Source organism: Patella vulgata, chromosome 1 (genome assembly GCF_932274485.2).
Source record: "Patella vulgata chromosome 1, xgPatVulg1.2, whole genome shotgun sequence".
NCBI lineage: Eukaryota > Metazoa > Mollusca > Gastropoda > Patellidae > Patella > Patella vulgata.
The window spans coordinates 28,862,812-28,882,198 of NC_065879.2; the positions used below are offsets into that span (position 1 = coordinate 28,862,812).

Sequence of the window (19,387 nt, forward strand, 5' to 3'; positions counted from 1 at the left end):
ATGTGGGCTAATGTTTTGTTGCATAGCAAGTTGCCATTGGCAACCTATATTTGGTATAAATTGCAAATGTTTTGCATCAAAAACCCATTAATATTTAATACAATTCAACATACTGCTCTGTTAGTAAGTTACAATGTTAATATCTAGTAATAATGTAATCTTTCCATTCAGTTTTGATCCTCAAAGTCACACACAGATTTTCAATCTACCAGATCCAAATCATATTTTTCATAAAGATCCTGGCACCTTACTCCTTCTAGATTGGCTGTAAACAGAAAATATTAATATTCTAGATAAATCTTCAAAGTTGAACTAGATCTATATATGTTCCTACTGGTCAGTGGTTCCCAACCTTTGTTGGATGCAACCCTATTCCAGAAACCATCATCTGATGACAACCCCTCCAAGAACTAAGTCCCTATTTACTATGAAACATCATTATTACTTACAGATCAAAATGATGCAATGAATGACTTTAGAAAACAAATTGTGGGCATGAGAGAGGAAAGACGATTCGCAATGTGACAAGAGGTGTATAGACGGGACCTTAGTATTTCATCCCATACGGACAACTAGATGCTGTTTCTTGCTAGGCCCTCCATCCTGCACAACTGACCAGGTGAAACCACTCTAGAAAATCATGAGGATCAAACCCAGGAACTCCATTTTAGCAAGTCACCACCTTACCCACTGAGCCCCTGTGGCTCCCCTCAAATAAATGGTCAGCCATTATTTAGAACAAAATGTCTTTAATATTATTTACATGTCATGAAAACCTAAACGATCATAAGCAGGCACAGATTTAAGGTGGGAGGGAGTTTGGGATTGTGAATGGCACCCTAGATTTGGAACAGCCCCCCCCCCCCCTATTCACAGCATCTAGATCTGTTACTCATATGATAAGCTTACCTATTCTTCCTAATATCATCTGTCCTACATCTTTAATCTCATTGTATTCATGTAATTTATCTATGTGAAGTTTTAATTCTTCTTCACTACATCCTCTAAAATATAGATTGAAATAAAATTATTCAAGATTTATATCTGATATCATTTAAAACTTGAATAAATAAATTATGGCGATCTTTTTTCAGCAATTATAACAATACTTACAAATTGTTCTGTTGTATGATTGTATACTGATAATTAGTACTGGACAATGGGTAACTCCTTAAATGAGTATTGTGACTAGGGCTGGCAATCGATACCTATTTTGAATATCGATATCGGCAACCATTTCGGCGATATCGATATCTATAAATTGAAGTTGAAAGAAATAACTGTTTGCATGCTAATAATGCATTTAAATGTGTTATTGATCAAATAAAAAAACAAACTATGATCCTCAAACTATGTTTTCTTAATGTTTGTTTCGTTGACAGCTTATCAGAAGTATTATGAACAAAATAGTAATCGGGCCACTAAGAAAATACGAAAAACCATGTGATCCCAATTGAGTATTCACAGGTGTCTACTAAGAAGTTTATAGCTGTGTATTTCCTTATTTAGTTCGAGTCATTCGATGTGTCTATGACTAGTCTCTGTCTATGGCTGTATGCCGTCTGACTTACCATGTTTTTATACTGCAAAATTCAAATATTTTTCATATATATTTAGCCAGGTGTGCCGCTATTTTTTCTTGTGTTCCAAGGTGTGCCGTTGGCAAAAAAGGTTGAGAACCACTGGTCTAGTGTGCCTGTTTTTAGTTTTAGCGTGTTTTGAATGATGATATGACGGCGATTATTTGACACAAAACATTCTGTTATTTCATTTTATTGAAGCTCCTTTATTTTTTATACGAGTATCGATATCAAGAACTAAATATCGATATCGATATTTTTCCGTAGTCGCCAACGATTATCGGCTATATCGATATTTTTCACAAGCCCTAATTGTGAACTTGTTAGGCAAATGTAGCGAGCACTTCCAAATGGCTCAATATACAGAACTGATAGTTCTGTATATTTGGGCTATATTTCATCAAAGGGTACTTTTTGAAATGTGATACTGTACCATTAACATTCAGGATGTCACAATAATTTGCCATTTTATGCTGACATCTGTTAGATTAGGTGTATATTTTGTGCTTTTTTTGATAAAGATGGACTATCATCCGAAAATAATATAAACCTAATTGCTACTTACTCAGCTTTGTGTAAGTTTATTTGATGATTGACCCCTGTCAATTTCTCTTTTAATTCTTTTATATTTTCTGTGATATTTTCTGCTGATGACGCTGACTTTTTGTCACATTTTCCCTGTGTATAGAAGAGATCGAGAATATAAATAAATTGGAGTGGATCAAATAACACACTATTTATGGATAACAATTACTGTGGTTTATTTCACTGCGACGTTTCAACAAGATTTCACAAGTCGTTATCAAGCATATAACACAAATAAATAAAATGAAAACAAAATAGCTATATATATATACACGAGCAGTGCGAACCCTCCAATGGGATGCAAAATCAGCAAGCATGAAATGAGGTCACTGTCCCTACATCTCATTAAAAAGGTAACACTGTTGCATGTACGTATATACTTATCTTCACACTTACATATTTGGTTAATAAGGTTGACAGCCACATCTCCATATTGATGTCTAATATATTCTTTAAATGGCATTTAGTAATTGGAACATAATCAAATAACACACTATTTATGGATAACAATTACTGTGGTTTATTTCACTGCGACGTTTCAACAAGATTTCACAAGTCGTTAAAGAATAAATTGGAGTGGAATCGTCTGTGATGTAATACCTTGTTGAGACATTTCTTAGGTAATTTTGAGACTAACAAAAAGCAATATCTTGGTTTTCAGTGGTGCAATGCAAGGGCAGCATTTCAGGTACTATTTTTCAATTTGAATCTGTCAAAATTTTGGGTGCTAAATTTCCAGAATAAACATGGTTATTGTCACAAAATCGTATACACATGTGTCACCAGACCCCGAACCAAGCAAAATGTGGTAGCCCTCAATTAAATGCCTTTAAAATACTGACCTGTACTGGGGATTTAAAATTCCCACAAGGTGATTTAAAATTGTTCATGTCTTCATACCAAAAGGTCTCAATTCTATTTTACAGGCTGTCTGTAATATAATAAAAGAAGTTATAGAAAACAAAATTGGACTTCATGACATACTAAATATATATGTCAACTATGATTTTATAATGTATATTACAACTAATAAATAGCACATTCCATAAATATGATTATTCTGTCTAATGATATTTATAAGTTTGTGTGATCAAATAACTACATGTATTTAATAAACAGAACAGTCACCATGACACACTGAGCAGCAGTGAATATTCACTAGGTGACTACAATCACTGATCGAGAGGGATAACATCATGGTGGGTTAATTAGCTCGCCATAATATTAACTTTTTTCCATCTGCAAATTAAATTCTAGAACATTTTTTTTTAACTTTTAAGTATTAATAAAATAAATAAAGGTGTTTGAAGTATATTGAGAGAGAGAGAGAGAGAGAGAGAGAGAAATTGGGTTTAACGTTCACTCGACACAAACTAGGTCATTTCGGGACTAACACATGGTTCAATTTTATTTCAATAATTCGCTTGCGCGTAGGGGTCTTAATACTCTTTAGCAGTGGGAGGAAACAGGAGGACCCAGGGGAAAAACCATAAGGTTGGACAGACAACCCTACCGGGGAATCAAAACCACGCCAGTTGACTCAATGACAGACAGTATGATACAGCGCGCACGTTCTAACCATTCGGACATTCAATCCCCCGTATATCTAAATAAACAAACCAACAGTGAGGCTGATGTCCCCCATTGAAATCCTAAAATAAATAGATGACACATTAATTAATTGCACATTTATTTTTTTTCCAAAAGTATAAGCAATCAAACTGATGATCAACTATACACTAAGTTTCATCGACCAATGAAATTGCTTATCTCTGCTTAGCTTTAGCTCTAAATGTTAATTATTGAACTCAGTCATGCAATTCACCTAATGAACAACTACATCAAGTTTAAACGTTCTACCGGTACCTCAATTAAAAGCAGAGTTGTTATGTTCCAAGGTCTTGACCAATCAAATTGCTTATAGCTCCTTAGCCTAAGCAGAAAATTCTCATCATCGAACTTAGTCAAGGTAATGATATAATGAATCTATACTCGGTAGTTTCATCACTCTCAATTAGAACTAAAGTTATCGTGTCCCAAGGCATCAACCAATCAAATTGCTTATCTCGCCTTACCCTAAGCAGAAAATGTTCATCTTCGAACTCCATCAAGGCATTGACCTAATAAACACCTATTCCAAGTTTGAACATTCTAGCTCAATTAGAAGGAGAGTTATTGTGTCCCAAAAAGTGTGTCGGACAGACAGGTGGACGGACAGACACACGGACGAACCCATTTTAATAGTCCCCCCAATAATACAAATATTAATTTGATTAGCAGAAAGTTATCAAATTTAAGGGAATCTGCGAATCAAGTTTCCTGTCCTAAATTAAATATACAAGCTTGATAATTATTCACAAAACAATAATTTTTATCTGTAACCATTTCCCTTGTAAGAATTGACCACGTGTTCCCCTCTGCCAACCTATTTGCCATCACACAACATTTTAATCATTTTCCATTCACTGAACAATAATACGAAAAATGTATCCAGTCGAATCCCGCACTGTTATTAGCTATACACATCAGTTTAATTTGTATTCGTTTTAACAAACTACTATTATTAATATTATTAATGTTATCATATTCTGTAAATTTCATGGATATCGGTTGATAATTGCGGTCTGCAGTCGTGCCACATAAAATATGTGGTAACGGTAACCTGATATCTCAAAAATTGCTAACCAGAAATGACCGAAAGTTTGCCTACTCTGAGATATTATAAATGTTATTATAATCTGCAAGTTTCATCGAAATCAGTTGGTAATTGCTGCCTGCAGTCGTGCCATATGTAATGTGTGGCAATCAGATGTCTCGGAAACTGCAATCCCGGAAGTGGTCGAAATTTTGGCTTCTCTGAGATATTATTAATGTTATCGTGATTTGTAAGTTTCATTGAAATTGATTGATAATTGCGGTACAGAGACTTACCACATGTGGCAAATAGTCCCTGAATGTGGCAAATCCCAGCCTATAAAAAAAAACGAACGTAATTTCTAAAGTTAAATATTACTGCTATTCAGAATCGTCAACAATAGATTTTTTTACGGCTGTAATGGGCTATTTAAAAGATGTGTTGGGAATTTCACCAGACCCGCCCAGTTTGCTGGCTGCGGAGGGGCAGTGAAGTTTTTAGGTAGGGGACAGTCTGTATACAGTAGGTATTTTAGAGCTATGGTCGGCAATTACTATTAGAATTTATACTTATAGACTCATAGTCATAGAATCTTGCCAGAAATCACTTCGAAGACAAGTCACTGAAGCGTGCACATTCGCCGTGTGGAGCTCAACTTTAATTTCAGTAGGGAAATCTTAGCAAAATTAACGGTAGAAAAAAGGCGGGAAAGTCATAGATAATTCCTGCAACTTACACTTACAGTAGCCTACACACTAGTTATGTTATGAGGATGGCTATGACTTCAAACCCAACCTCAACAATTATTATCAGTGGTTTTTGTATATCATATTTCTGGTTAGTTTGCCTTGACCCGACTAATTTGAACCTGGTTCAAGATAAAACAACTGATATTGATATTTTATCCGGCATCTTCTTTCGCCACTTCGAAAAGAGTGCGGAGGTATCAAATACCAAGGGAGACAACATGAATTTACTAAAACTTCAGACTCGTTGATCGAGATGTTGGCTGTGTTGGGATCATACTATTTATAACTCTATGGTTGGGTTCAAAGGGTAAACTTTTTTTTTTGTTGTCACATGACAATTAAGACTAACGTTATATAATTAATGATATTATATATCATAATATAGTATACAGTCCTCTGGCTACATAACAATAAGATGGTTGACGGTCGAATGAAGTAGAATATCTTGTTCTTTGGTAACATTATAACAAAACCACATCAGATTTCTTTCTACGTACTTAGTACTTAGTAGTTATACTTCTATTTTTATAACTAAGAAGGTACTACTACACTAGGCTGCAGATTTTCGCACAGCTTCCTGGAATCTTGGAAGAGCATAGATGATAGAGAGAGACGGAAACTGTATGTAAAGATCCGAGATAAGAAAACTATTAAAATCGTTTTAGGTAGGTTAAATTATTTTCCGCTTACATAAATTTAGATAAGTGATATATCTATAGCCCCAACCATTTAACTGGAAATTAGATTCAGAATAGTAGATTGTTTTGTGGCCCAGAAAAATATTGAAATTGGTTAAGACAGTGGTTATAATACCTTTTTTGTCAAGAAAAACAATTAAAAGCTATTATAAATTGTATGATCATATTATATTCGTGTCTGATACATGTTTTTAAGAAAAACAAAATAAAATATGTGCATTTTACCTGATAACGCTTGATCAACAAAGCTGTAGACGAAATGACATTCACTTCTAATTAACACAATCATAATCAAATTATAAATACAAGTTATAATCAATACACAATAATTTTTTCAATACAAAGAAATACAAATTACAATATTATACAATAATTGTGAATACAAAGAAATTGAAATTAAATTGTTTATAATGATCCTATAGAAAGAGTTTTAAACCTAGTGTAACCTACAAAAAGTACTTCTTATCTGAAAGAGAAGCCTAATATTTTGTGGCAGTACTCCTTTTTTGCCAAGTATATTGCAAATCAATGTATTCTGCATTCCCATCGGAGTGAAATTCATACTGAGGACACTGTCAGCATAGCGTACCAAAACGGACACAATTTTTAACTAATGAAATTTGTATGTTCCTTCTAACAGTGCTCATTCGGTTTTATTTTGGGTAGGGGGTTGGATGGCTGAATGGTTAGCATGCGCGTGCGCTGTATCATAAAGTCTGTCATTGAGTCGACTGGCGTGGTTTCGAATCCCCGGTTGTACGTGACAAGGAGTAGGGTCGCCTGTCCAACCTCGTGGGTTTACTCCGGGTCCTCCGGTTTCCTCCCACTGCTAAAGACCCCTACGTGCAAGCGAATTATTGATATAAAATTAAACCATATGTTAGTCCCGAAATGACCTAGTTTGTGTCAAGTGGACGTTAAACCCCATTTCTCTCTCTCTCTCTTTATTTTGGGTTAGATTGTAGGTCTGTCTGTGACTTTTGGAGATTGATGAAACATGGTGTATATAGTTTAATTACATCAATATCTGGACTAAAGTAAATTCGATAATGTGAATTTTCTGTTTAAAGTGATAAACGATTCAATTGCTAGATGCAATATAAAAAAATAAATGTGCAAGAAGGTAATGAGTGTCATCTATTTGTTATTATGGTTGGCAGTGGAGGGGGGGGGGGCATCAGTTGCACTGTTTGGCTTGTTTTGTAATGGAAATGTTATCTGATGGTCTTCTTCTTCTATTAGTGTTTAACATCCGTTACCACCAAGGATGATATCACAGACAAGTTTTCTTTTCTGTGGGAGGAAATCTGAGTAACCTGAGAACCTGGAGTTAACCCACAAGGTTGAGAAGGCTCGAAGTGAACACGCTTGACAACCAGGCCATCCCAACGCCCCATCTGACGGTCAGAGCAATGGTCAATTTATGTAGAGTATATTTTATGCTATGCAATACACATATCGTCGCTGCGCTTCCAAAACCTCGTATTTCGGATTTAGCCAAAAACCTTTTTGGGGCTTATTACATTCACATTTCATTTATACATGTCCTTTCAAAACCTCGGACCTCTAAACCAATTAGAAATGCTTATTTTTAGCTTGTGACTAATTGTCGTATTTCGATTGGACAAAAAATATTTTCGTCAAAACCTGGTATCTCAAGACCACGTTGAAACGACGTCAATAGAAGCCTGCATTTGTTTAATACGGTAAGTTTTTGTGATATTTAAACTCTATAAATCAACATCAAGAAATAACATTAATATTTTATATATAATTAAGTTACCTAGATGTGATTTAGTAGCAATTGGAGTTAATTTTAGGTATGTAATGTAGATATTTTGTCAGCTCAGCTAATATTGCCTAGAAAATTAGTCATTTTATTCCCACATTGACAAATAAACAACAACGTAGTACATTAAGGCCTTTTATATTTTAATTAAACTATTACAGTGTCTATTGTATTCGCCAACACTTCCAAATTTGAGATACGACATTTTGGAATAAAACATTTGGAAAAATATTTTACGACATACAATATTTTTACGTAATTTAATATTTACATTTAAGAATAAAAAGAAGATTTTAGAGATGTCTCAACGGCCTTTACTACCATTTTCTCGGGGGAAAATGATTCTTAAACTTGCTAATGCCAATTCCAACAACATAGGTTCGTCTTTAGAAAGACCACGAATAGCTAATAAATCACATGCAGGTAATATAAACAGAAATGGTAAACAACAGAACATAATCAACAACCACAACAAACCAGCCCATTTACTAAGTTCAAATTTAGATGAAAATTCTGGATCAAACATTATTGAAAATTCTTTCAAAACATCACCTCTGGTAACCGATGATAATGCTCAAACCATTGTTAGTTTAGAAGATATTGAGGTCGAAGAGGATATTGGTGAAATTAGTATATCTGATATAGGAGATATTGGTATAGACTCAATTATAACCAGCATAATTGAAGCACCGCCTGAAAACGTAACCGCAACCATAGAGTTAGATTATTCTGCAAATGATAAAGTTGTCTCCAAACCGAGTACTAGTACATGTAGTACACAAAATATTAAACAATGCCACAAGAGCAATCCTGCAACTGATCTTACTGATGTGTATATTGAGCCGGATATAATTATTAAACAACCAATGGTAAACAGGGGTGGACTAATAGAAGAAATGGATCTTGATGACTCCGTGAAAGATCCGGATTGGCAACCTAACTCTGGCACAGAAGAGGATGAAGATGGAAACAGTGATGATATACATGTAAGAACTGGCGAGAAGTGACGTACTTCAGATGATAAGAGTTTTTACTGGAAGAAAAAGGTTAACAAGCGTTTAAGGATGGAAGAAAGAAGTATAAAGGATAAACTGAAGTAGATGGGCGAGAAACTTGGACGGAAAGGTAATGAAATAAGTGAAGAATTAAGAGAGGGGTTTTTCAAGGGTTTTTGGAATGATATGAATTGGGAAGAGAAAAGGGTCTATGTATGTGGATTGGTTGAAAGGGGAGAGGTAAAGGAAAGAAAGACCGAGGGGGAGAGCCGACGACAAAGTTCATTTAAATATTATTTGAAATATAATAATCAACGATATCAAGTGTGCAAATCCATGTTTTTGAGCACACTCTGTCTTGGAGAAAAGACTGTTTACCAGTGGAAGGCGGACTGTAATGAGTATGGAATACCAGCCAAATTTCCAGACAACGCAATTTCAAAACCAGCACGTTCTACACTAAAGCCAAAGGGTGATACTGCCAGAGATTTTCTCAAGGACATCCCTAAACTACCGTCCCATTACTGTAGATCAACAAGCACCAAACTTTATTTGGAACCCACATTTTCAACAAGAGCCGATATATATAAGGTGTATAGAACCTATTGTGAATCCAATAACAAAACAGTTTGTGGCCGTAAATTATTCTTTCAGGTTTTTGACGAAATGAATTTGTCATTATATGTACCCAAGAAAGATCAGTGTGATACATGTATTGCTTATCAAACCAAGAACATAAGCGAAGAGGAGTATAATTTGCACATTGAGAAGAAAGAAGCTGCTAGAGAGGAAAAGGGTTGAGATAAAGAAAGAGCCTTAGAAGATAAATCGTTATTAATGTTAACATTGGATTTACAGGCTTTACTCATGTGTCCAAAGTTAGAGGCTAGTACACTCTACTATAAAACTAAGTTAGGGTGTCACAATTACACTATTTTCAATGTAGCCACTCGTCAAGTTAAATGTTACTTCTGGTTTGAGTCAGAGGAAACCCTTACTGCCAACTCATTCACTTCCTTTTTGTCTGATTATCTAGAAGTGGCCATTGATGATTCAATCACGGAAGTTATTATATACACAGATGGCTGCACATATCAAAACAAAAATCTAATTGTATCTCAGGCTCTTCTACTGCTTTCTTGAAAAAAAAAAATTGTTATTACTCAGAAGATTCTTGAAAGGGGTCACACACAAATGGAATGTGACACCATTCACAGTGTCATTGAAAGAGCAATAAAACGAAAGCTGATCTATTCACCTCAGAACTGTGTGACTAAAATCTGCGAAGCTAGACCCAAACAGCCCTATGAAGTGGAATTTCTCACTCACAAGTTTTTTAAGGAGTACTCCAAGCTAAAATACTATAACTCAATAAGGCCAGGAACAAGGACAGGAGAACCAGTAGTCACTGATTTACGAGTTATCTATACTAATATTTGTGACTGTCATTTGTCTGTCTGTTCGGGGTTGGCGCCTACACTAGGTCTGCCCCGAGTCTGAAATTTGGGGTATAGGGGTAGCTTGGACCGGGGAGTAACATAGGCCAGGTGGCGTTAGTCTACCACTTATGATCCCCGAGCGAATCCGGGCATTCTTCTAATAAGATATAATCCAGATGGAGTTATTGAGTATAAATTAAATTATGGTTATGAGTTTTCCCCCTTACGGAGGAGAGCCAAGATAGGAGAACCCTCGCCACTTGATGAGTACCTCAACTTCACGAAGATTCTCTACCAATCAATAAGAAAAAGTATGGCCACTTGCAGGAACTTAAGCTTGTCATCCCCAAAGACTACCATACATTTTATGATAATTTACCACATGAAAACTGATTTGGTTTAATTACATGTTTAACAATAACACAATTGTGTTACAAGTTTTAGTTTGTGTTGGTTTTAATGTATTATTATAATAATAAATATATTAAACAACATACTCTCCGTTTTTTTTCTGTCTGAATTAAAAACCAACAGAGACTGGGGAAACAATAAGGTTTGTGTTCTATTAATGGAAACGTAAATTTTGACTTAATACCCACTTTGATACCTGCCTTGTATCCCTAAATATGCACTCATGTACACACTCATTCGCTGACCCACCGACATCCCAAATTACTTATAACTAACCTATATCAATAAACTCACCCATGAACTCACCCATCCGCTCAGAAACTCATCCATTCGCTTTGTAACTCACAAACCCACTCATAAACTCACTAACCTGCTTTGTAACTCACCCACCCACTCATAAACTCACTAACCCACTTTGTAACTCACCCACCCACTCAGAAACTCACTAACCCACTGTGTAACTCATCCACCCACTCAGAAACTCACTAACCCGCTTTGTAACACACCCACCCTCTCAGAAACTCACTAAATCACTTTGTAACTCACCCACCCATCCACCCACTAACTCACCGCGCAGTATTTGATCAATTTATCCAGTATCACGCCCATCAGTTCACAAATCCACCCACTCAGTAACTCATCCACTCTCCCAGATTCGTGATTGTGCTTTATTAAAATAATCTTTTATTGGCCTAACAACTTTCAGAAACTCATATCTTGTAATAGAGTAGAGATACGAATATCGTATCTCATTCATTTTGGAGGAAAAAAATTCTTTAAAATATCGTATCTCGTTTTTTTAATTTGGTGTTATAGGTACATGCTACACACTCATACACCCTTGAAGGTAGTCTTATTTAGCATGTATTATATCGAAGGAACCATTCAATCCGCCAGTAATTATTAGATCTGTAAAGATTTTTGTGTCTCCTGAAAAGTAGCAAAATTCATGATACGAGATTTTGGAAGAGCAGCGACGATATAACCACAGCTTGCAGTATACAATGTTTAGAGGTAACAAGTATAAAACCAAAATATTGATACTTCTACAGAATAGTTCAAGTAATATACAACATAACAACAACTCAAAGTGAATATACATAATAACCCTTAATATATGATACTCAGTGAATATACATATTAATCACACCCTGTAATAAATAATAACACTCGGTGAATATACATATACTGGTAAATCACACCCTGTGATAAACAATAACACTCAGTGAATATACATATACTGTAAATCACACCTTGTAATAAAATAATAACACTCAGTGAATATACATATTCCAGTAAATCACAACTTGTAATAAACAATAACACCCAGTGTATATACATGGAACATGGTTTAAAATACACAGTGTTTAAGTTAAGTTTAGTGGGTTCCCGAAGGGCTGCTACTTACATATTAAATAACAGTACAATACATAAAATATAACAGCATGGACTCTCGAGCATGCCTCATTATCTATTAAATGACTTGAGTAAAGGGTCTTCATAGTTTAAAATACTCAGGTTGTCAATTAAATACCAGCTGGCTTCAGACTTTGTCCAGGGGGGGTGGGATGGCCTGGTGGTCTATAGTGCCGCGCTTCGACCTCTAGCTGGTCGGTCACCTCTGGCTTGCGGCTGTGGTTTCGATCCCTGGTGTGAGCGTATGTGGCTTGGAGATAGGGGTGCCTTCTCATCCTCGTGGGTTTACTTCGGGTACTCTGGTTTCCTCCCACAGGAAAGACCGTTGCGCGTGCGCTAAGATAATAAAAATAAAAAAAAAAGACTTGTCTGCGATAACACCTTCGGTGGATGCGGACGTTAAACACTAAGAACAACAACACAGACTTTGCCCTTTAATGTAGTTTTGTAGACGTCTTGTCTTTTATGCTGCTGTGATGTGAATTGTGTTGTGAATCACTGTAACATTCTGTATTGTTTGTATTCTGTATTTTTGTTTGGCTGTTAGGGCTGTAATATACTGCAATATCTATTATCAACCTGAAAAGGAAATATGACCTGTATTCTGACATTTTTCATACAGAAAAGATTTCACTATATTTAAAATACAGATGTGACGTCATCTTTTGATGTTGACGTACCATTATTTCCAATAATGTACGGGCAACTTGCCAATCGTACATTATCTATACTAGATGAAATATTGGACTCGCGTGACGTATTTCATTGATAGTGTCTGTATTTTAAGTCGTTTAATGGTCTAGAGCTAAAGACATTGTGTAATATATTGAAACAACACTCAGCTAACGCCTCGTGTAGTATCAATATATTACTTAATGTCTCGCTCTCGACCGTTAAACCATACATAATACTCATAGAATTATTTTATTTTAGCAACAAACATGGATAACTAGAGTTGTATGAGCTGAAAGACTCTACTTTCTGCAATCTCATGGTGATTGGATTTATATAAAGGAGAACAGATTAGCATTGTATTTGTAGTATATTTATTAAATAAGGAGACAAATTAATATAGGCCTTTGGCTTGTTTTTGAATCCATACCTTTTGACAGTGTATGTATACAACATCTATCTTATTTGAATAAATGTTTCTGGTGTTATTTAATTTCATTGATTTTAATTTGAGAGAATTGGAATCCCTTGCAAACTACAGCATTGTATTATGAAAGCTGAATTTCTTGAAGGTATATCAGTGTTTACAAAGATAGCATAAATTGAAAATTGTACAGTATTTGGGGCATCCTCTGCCGATGACATACATCTGATTGAATCCAAAACAGGAGATTATTTTATGTAGATATCTTAGTTTTGTTTTCTTAATTAAATGTTAGATAATCTGAGTATGGATTGAGCAGTGAAAATATAAATATTGTCTAAATAATGCATATTTGCGATCGAAAACTGTAAGTTTCAAGTAAATAATAGATGGTAATGAATGCATAATGTTGATTTTTTTTGTTTAGGAATACACAGCTGTTGTTAACTATTTTGCATAAAAAAATGTTAATATAAGAGATAAGGTGGCAAAAAATATGTTAGTTTTTGTTTCATCAATTTGTAACAATGAATAATTATGTATGGTTTGATACTGCACGAGGCGTTATTTATTATTACATTATGACAGGTTTGGTGGTTTTAATAGCTTTTGTCTGCTTAACATCCACAGCTTCCAGTTAATAATACATTATAAATAATTTGATACATTAAAAACTTTTTTCAAAAAAGTGATAAAATACATGACATGTTGGGGTGTGTGCATGTTGGGGGGTGTGTGTGTGTGTTTTGGTGGGGGGGGGGACAGACAATTTTCTATGAAAATATTAAAGACAAGTTTACTAACTTCACACCAATTCAGCTTTACTAACATCCCATCCATACATCTTTACTGACATCACATCAATACAGCTTTACTGACATCTCATCAATCCATCTTTACTGACATCACATCAATCCAGCTTTACTTACATCAATACATCTTTACTGACATCACATCAATTTACTGACATGATGTCAGTGACATCACATCAGTACATCTTTACTGACATCACATCAGTACATCTTTACTGACATCCCATCAGTACATCTTTACTGACATCCCATCAGTACATCTTTACAGACATCACTTCAATCCACCTTTACTGACATCACATCCATCCACCTTTACTAACATCACATCAGTACATCTTATTTTATCAATTATAATACATTTTTACTAACTTCACATCAATACATGGTTATTAACACATCACATCACTGTTGCATTACTAACATAAGATATACAGTTGTTATAAAATAGTCACTGCCATCCTGTCTTTCAGGTCATCGAGGGACTTAAAATCCCTGTAACTATAAGCCCCAAAACTTCATTTGTCTACAGCCATTTAGTTTATACAATATTGTAAAAGAGTTGCAAAAAACATGTTGGTGTGTCTTAGATGGCAGAGGTCAGCAACTGAGCACAGATTAACTTGAGAATATAGTCATTGTTTAGTTGTTAAGATAACAGTTATATAAACCATGTTAAGTTTAATGTGATATTAAACTCTTATTATCTGTTTGAATAAAGCTGTGTCATATGTTTGATGTAGGTTCATCACTGAACATTGACCCCGATTAACCACATGCCTATCATACTAAAATCACAAGATTTTTTTATTATTTTTTTGCACATGTCTGGGTGAACTTTTAAACATTCACCATTTGTTAAGTTTAAGCTAAAGTTATAAGCTTAAAGTTTTAAAGTAGGCATTTTGTGGTAAGATACATATATAAGCCTTCTGTCTTTTAGTCCTTTGTTGTTGCTTTTGTTTTGCTATTGTTTGAAATAGGCATCATTTTGAGCTATTATATAAAAAATACACTGGTTTTAATTTGATTTTTCTCAAATTTGGATTGAACCTCACTTGAATGTTTATCTAAAAACTGGTCAAACAATATTTTGACATTTCAAAAACTTGTCTGAGGTGTAAGATATTACTGATTTTTTGTTTGTTTTTGTCAATTCAAAATTTCTTTTGAACACTATATGGGTTTGTATTCTTGACACATTTTCTTTCAAATTTGTAGTGATTGTTCGTTTGGTCCCTTGTCTATGTTTGAATGACAGCGGAAGCCCAAACATTTTATGATAGTTCCAATCTTATTTGATCAAGCTTGCAGGAAAATATTTGTATCATCACGATGATTTGTCAAAATTTTGGCCTATTTGATGTTTTTGATTAAATACCGATTCTTATTTACTATCATAATTCATCGTTATCTTCCAATATACATGTAAATTGTACATAACAGTATTGCTTGGTTACATTGTCTATAGTAATTTATATCAGTTAGATAAAAATCTATTTGATTAGAACTATAAAGACCTTTAGTCTTCAATCATCTTATTAGTTTAACTGGACGTACGACTCAATAGAAAGTAGGTCTGAATTGAAAAACTCACCATGTCCAGGTATGTTCTCTTATATTGTTAACTGATCCATTGGTATTCAGATTGATTGACTGAGAACTTTATCTAACGATCGATTTACTTATCATATATAACTCCATGAATATCATTAAATAAGCTGAGTAGTGATGAAATATGCTGCTCAAACTCAGATTATTTTGTTTCTCAAACGGTTTGTGTAGAGCAAAGAATGGTAATCAAAGAAAAAGATTAGATTTACAATAAGCATTTTTTTCTTATTGAATATGGTAAAAATTTCTGAAACTGCTAATCAAAATTCCTCTCAAAGAGAAGTCACAGTCTTCACTGGTTTAAATAAAAGAAAGTTCGTTTAGGTAATGAAATCAGACGGCAAAATATGAAAAGACAGTTTATTTAACTTGTCCCAGTGAGACATGAGGACAACTTTTATACTTTATCGGCATTAAATGACTCTTTTTGAGAGCTGTGCTCCAATTTTACATTGATTGGTCTGATAAACTTGTAAATAAATTAATGACATTGGTAAACTTTGACAACAGGTAATAAAATATCCAATAATTATATATCAGATTTCTCATTTAAATTTCGCCCAAAAGTTTCTTCTGAATCTGTATGTATAACAAAAAAAAAAATGGGTTTTTACATTTTCTTAAAAAAAAATACCTCATCTGTTGGATGTTCACAGAGTGATGTACGCAAAAAACTGATTTAAAAAATATTTTAAATTTAAAGCCATTTAGTGATTCACACACATCAAATATCTCTTTTCCAAGGCAGTTAGATTTTGATCCATTCATATGAATCAAGTGCTCGATTGTTTTGATGACTGTGGAGACCCTAATCAAAACCATAAAATCAAACTAAGTCTTAGTTGTTTGGCTGGATAAGGGTTTAATTGTAAAAGGGAATCAAAAATCTTGTTTTATTTGGGTTAAATTTTTCTTGCCATTTTGTTTGCTCACATTGATATTGAATTAGCATTGTTTATAGGTGTTAAGTTAATTTCTACAGTTATAAATGAATGAGTGCTATTATATGGTGTAATACTGCATATTTAGAAATAAGATTCCTTTTTATTTGTAATAAATAGACCTATGCATTTACGCTGCTGTTTAAAGCTTAACTTATTATATCATAAAATGAGTCCCAAAAAGAAATTGACATATTTGGTGAATGATATAGACTTGGAATTACTAATATTTCTAATCATTTTGGCACATCATTTCTTATGGGAAAATAAACGTTACATTTTATGAATATTATTATGCCACCATAAGTGTACATAAGTGTGCTAACCTGGTGAGGAGACTCTAGTATCAGAAATAGAATGATCCAGGTGTGACACAATTATACATATAATATCATAATTACTTAAGTCGATTGTTGCTAATTTGGTAGTATACTACATACATTGTTATAAACGATTGATATTTTTAATTTTTTTTATTGTCTGGTCCTGGGTTTAATTCAATACATTCCCATAATAATAATGTCTTAATTGGAAGTAATGATATATCACATCCACATGTTAATATGTTTACCGGGTATACTATGGCATGTGTCAGATTGTCCTGTTGATTTAATTGTATGTAGCAGAGACTATGCGACAGGATACTTGGACACATTACATAGTTTATATAATTTATAATTAATAACATTTCCACACATATAGTAATTATTCGAGCATAAATGCATGAGCTGATTAACAGCAAAAAGATATTTACATTGGTTTGCAGCATTAACATGACACATGGAGTGTCGGAATTGAGGATGGAATCCCCAGAGAGGTTTTAATTCCATTTTGATTTGTATATTTGGTTTTTATAACAAGGAGTCAACTGATTTGAATGAAAGCTCAATTTGCATATCACTTGATTTGATATTTGTTGATTATTTCTTGTAATGTCTATCAGCAGGATTGTCTTGTTGGCTTTGTTTTGTGTGTAGTGCGGTCCCCCTGCGCTTGCTATACACCATTATAATATTAAAGTATAAATATCTTGGACTGTGTGTTTAATTAACCAAGAGCCAGTCACATACATTAAATCAATCTGATTAAAACACAGATCCTATTTCGTTTCGTTTTTATAGTTCAAAATTTCGTTTTACTTGTCTTTACTACACGAGGATGAAACGGTCTGTTATGGCGAGTTTTGGGCGTGAATTGCATAGAACTGTGGGTAACCCACGCTGATTGGTTAATCAAATGTCTAATGTCTTAGGGTCAAAAGCCACTTGTATGACCTCTGACGCTACCTCCTAGTACAACCAGTCTGATCTTCATGTAGAAGCGGCAAACGAAAGTATAATGTATAGATTTGTATTTCATTCAGATTGACATTAAATTTAACTGGTTATATCAGAGAAACTGTTTTTATTTTATAGTACACAAAAGCCAGTGGTACTGGTATCTATTGTAACTGGTGATACTATACCTAATGACCTAAAACCTGACAAGATGACTTTAGAAGAAGAAGAACCTATTATACCACCCAAACGTAAGTATTGAGTAATATTAACATTGTGAATACGATTTCGCTAGACTACAAATTGAACATCTGAAACCAATTTTGATCATTAATAAAGCCACACCAATTTTAATTTCTATTCTTAGAGAACACCTTTTAAAAATTCTGCCTCCAATTTCTTCAGCAAGTTGGCTAATCTAAAAACAAAAAGTTCTTAGCTATCTTTTCAAAAGCTTAATGTTCCAAATATTTAAGTATTGAAATTCTAAGACAACGTCACACACAGTAATTGAATAGGTTGTTTATTGATCAACCCAGGAATGGGCACTCCGCATGGAGCCATGTTCAGAGGTTGCTGCCCTCTTTTCCATGGGCGTGGATTTAGGTGGGGGACGGGGGAGGCGTCCCCCCCTTAGTATCTGAAGGGAGGGGGGACGAAAAGGTCTGTCCCCCCCCATGATTTTGATCGCCAGGACAGATTTTCAGTTTTATATCCACATGATGGTGAGCTTGTTTCTACGTATCTGGAACTGAATCAGGACTTGGAACAAGAATTGACATTCTTCAAACGCCAGTTTTCGGCCAAATCTATTTCACTTGTGCATGAAGCGTTCCTCTTTATGCCACCTGGAGTGAGGCAGATGTTCCCTTCTGTCGAAGTTCTTCTCTACTCACACTGCTGAACCCTGCTAGTTCCTGCCCAGCCGAGCAATCCTTCAGCACTATGCGCCATATCAAAACTAACTCCATGACGCAAAACCGACTGAACCACTTGAGGGCGTGTGTGATGCATAATGCCCCCCTTCATGTCACCAGTCCAGATCGTACAAACACTCATTATTTTCAAAGTCACCATTGATCTTTATGTTGATTAATACTTGTTTTATTATAGAAAATATACCATGGTACAAAGAAGTAAAATGTTACAGTGTGTATGTATTACTGATATTATTACTGACATACCTACTCAATCAACTAGATCGTTATATGTTAGCTATAACAGTTAAACCTATGGCACAGGAAATTCATTTTGGAGATCTGGGCTGCATGGTGAACGAGACATATCCATCAGATGTTACCAAAGGAGCAAGTTGTAAAGCTAATACTACTGAAAAGTAAGTGGCATCAATAA

General features: G+C 34.5%; 2 protein-coding genes across 3 annotated transcripts in view; one reads left to right on the top strand and one right to left on the bottom strand.

Moving 5' to 3' along the window:
* Positions 1-69: 69 nt before the first annotated feature.
* On the bottom strand, positions 70-5,749 carry LOC126829261 (DNA repair protein SWI5 homolog). Of its 2 annotated transcripts, none has more exons than XM_050559034.2 (5): positions 5,543-5,749; positions 3,008-3,096; positions 2,146-2,258; positions 910-1,004; positions 70-265 (listed from the first exon to the last, which is right to left on the bottom strand). In XM_050559034.2, exons 2-5 carry the CDS (start codon positions 3,053-3,055, stop codon positions 201-203), a joined length of 321 nt encoding a protein of 106 aa, XP_050414991.1. In that variant the 5' UTR covers positions 3,056-3,096; positions 5,543-5,749; the 3' UTR covers positions 70-200. The 2 variants fall into 2 exon arrangements, with proteins under 2 accessions (XP_050414991.1, XP_050414981.1); XM_050559024.2 differs by having other exon boundaries at positions 5,537-5,749.
* Positions 5,750-5,839: 90 nt separating this feature from the next.
* The window catches only part of LOC126829180 (protein spinster homolog 1), a 30,026-nt gene continuing 16,478 nt past the window's right edge, over positions 5,840-19,387 (top strand). Inside the window, exons 1-4 of the mRNA XM_050558997.2 lie at positions 5,840-5,856; positions 6,086-6,214; positions 18,173-18,285; positions 19,148-19,370. Of these exons, the coding sequence (XP_050414954.1) occupies positions 18,246-18,285; positions 19,148-19,370 (263 nt within the window). The 5' untranslated portion in view covers positions 5,840-5,856; positions 6,086-6,214; positions 18,173-18,245. The remainder of the gene's footprint in view (positions 5,857-6,085; positions 6,215-18,172; positions 18,286-19,147; positions 19,371-19,387) is intronic.

Excerpts from the sequence above, each read along its gene's own strand:
- LOC126829261 (XM_050559034.2), bottom strand. The coding sequence starts at position 3,055 with ATGAACAATTTTAAATCACCTTGTGGGAATTTTAAATCCCCAGTACAG. Across the intron at positions 1,005-2,145 it reads ATAAACTTACACAAAGCTGA|AGGATGTAGTGAAGAAGAAT; the intron begins GTAAGTAGCAAT and ends TCTATATTTTAG. Across the intron at positions 266-909 it reads GATGATATTAGGAAGAATAG|CCAATCTAGAAGGAGTAAGG; the intron begins GTAAGCTTATCA and ends TTCTGTTTACAG.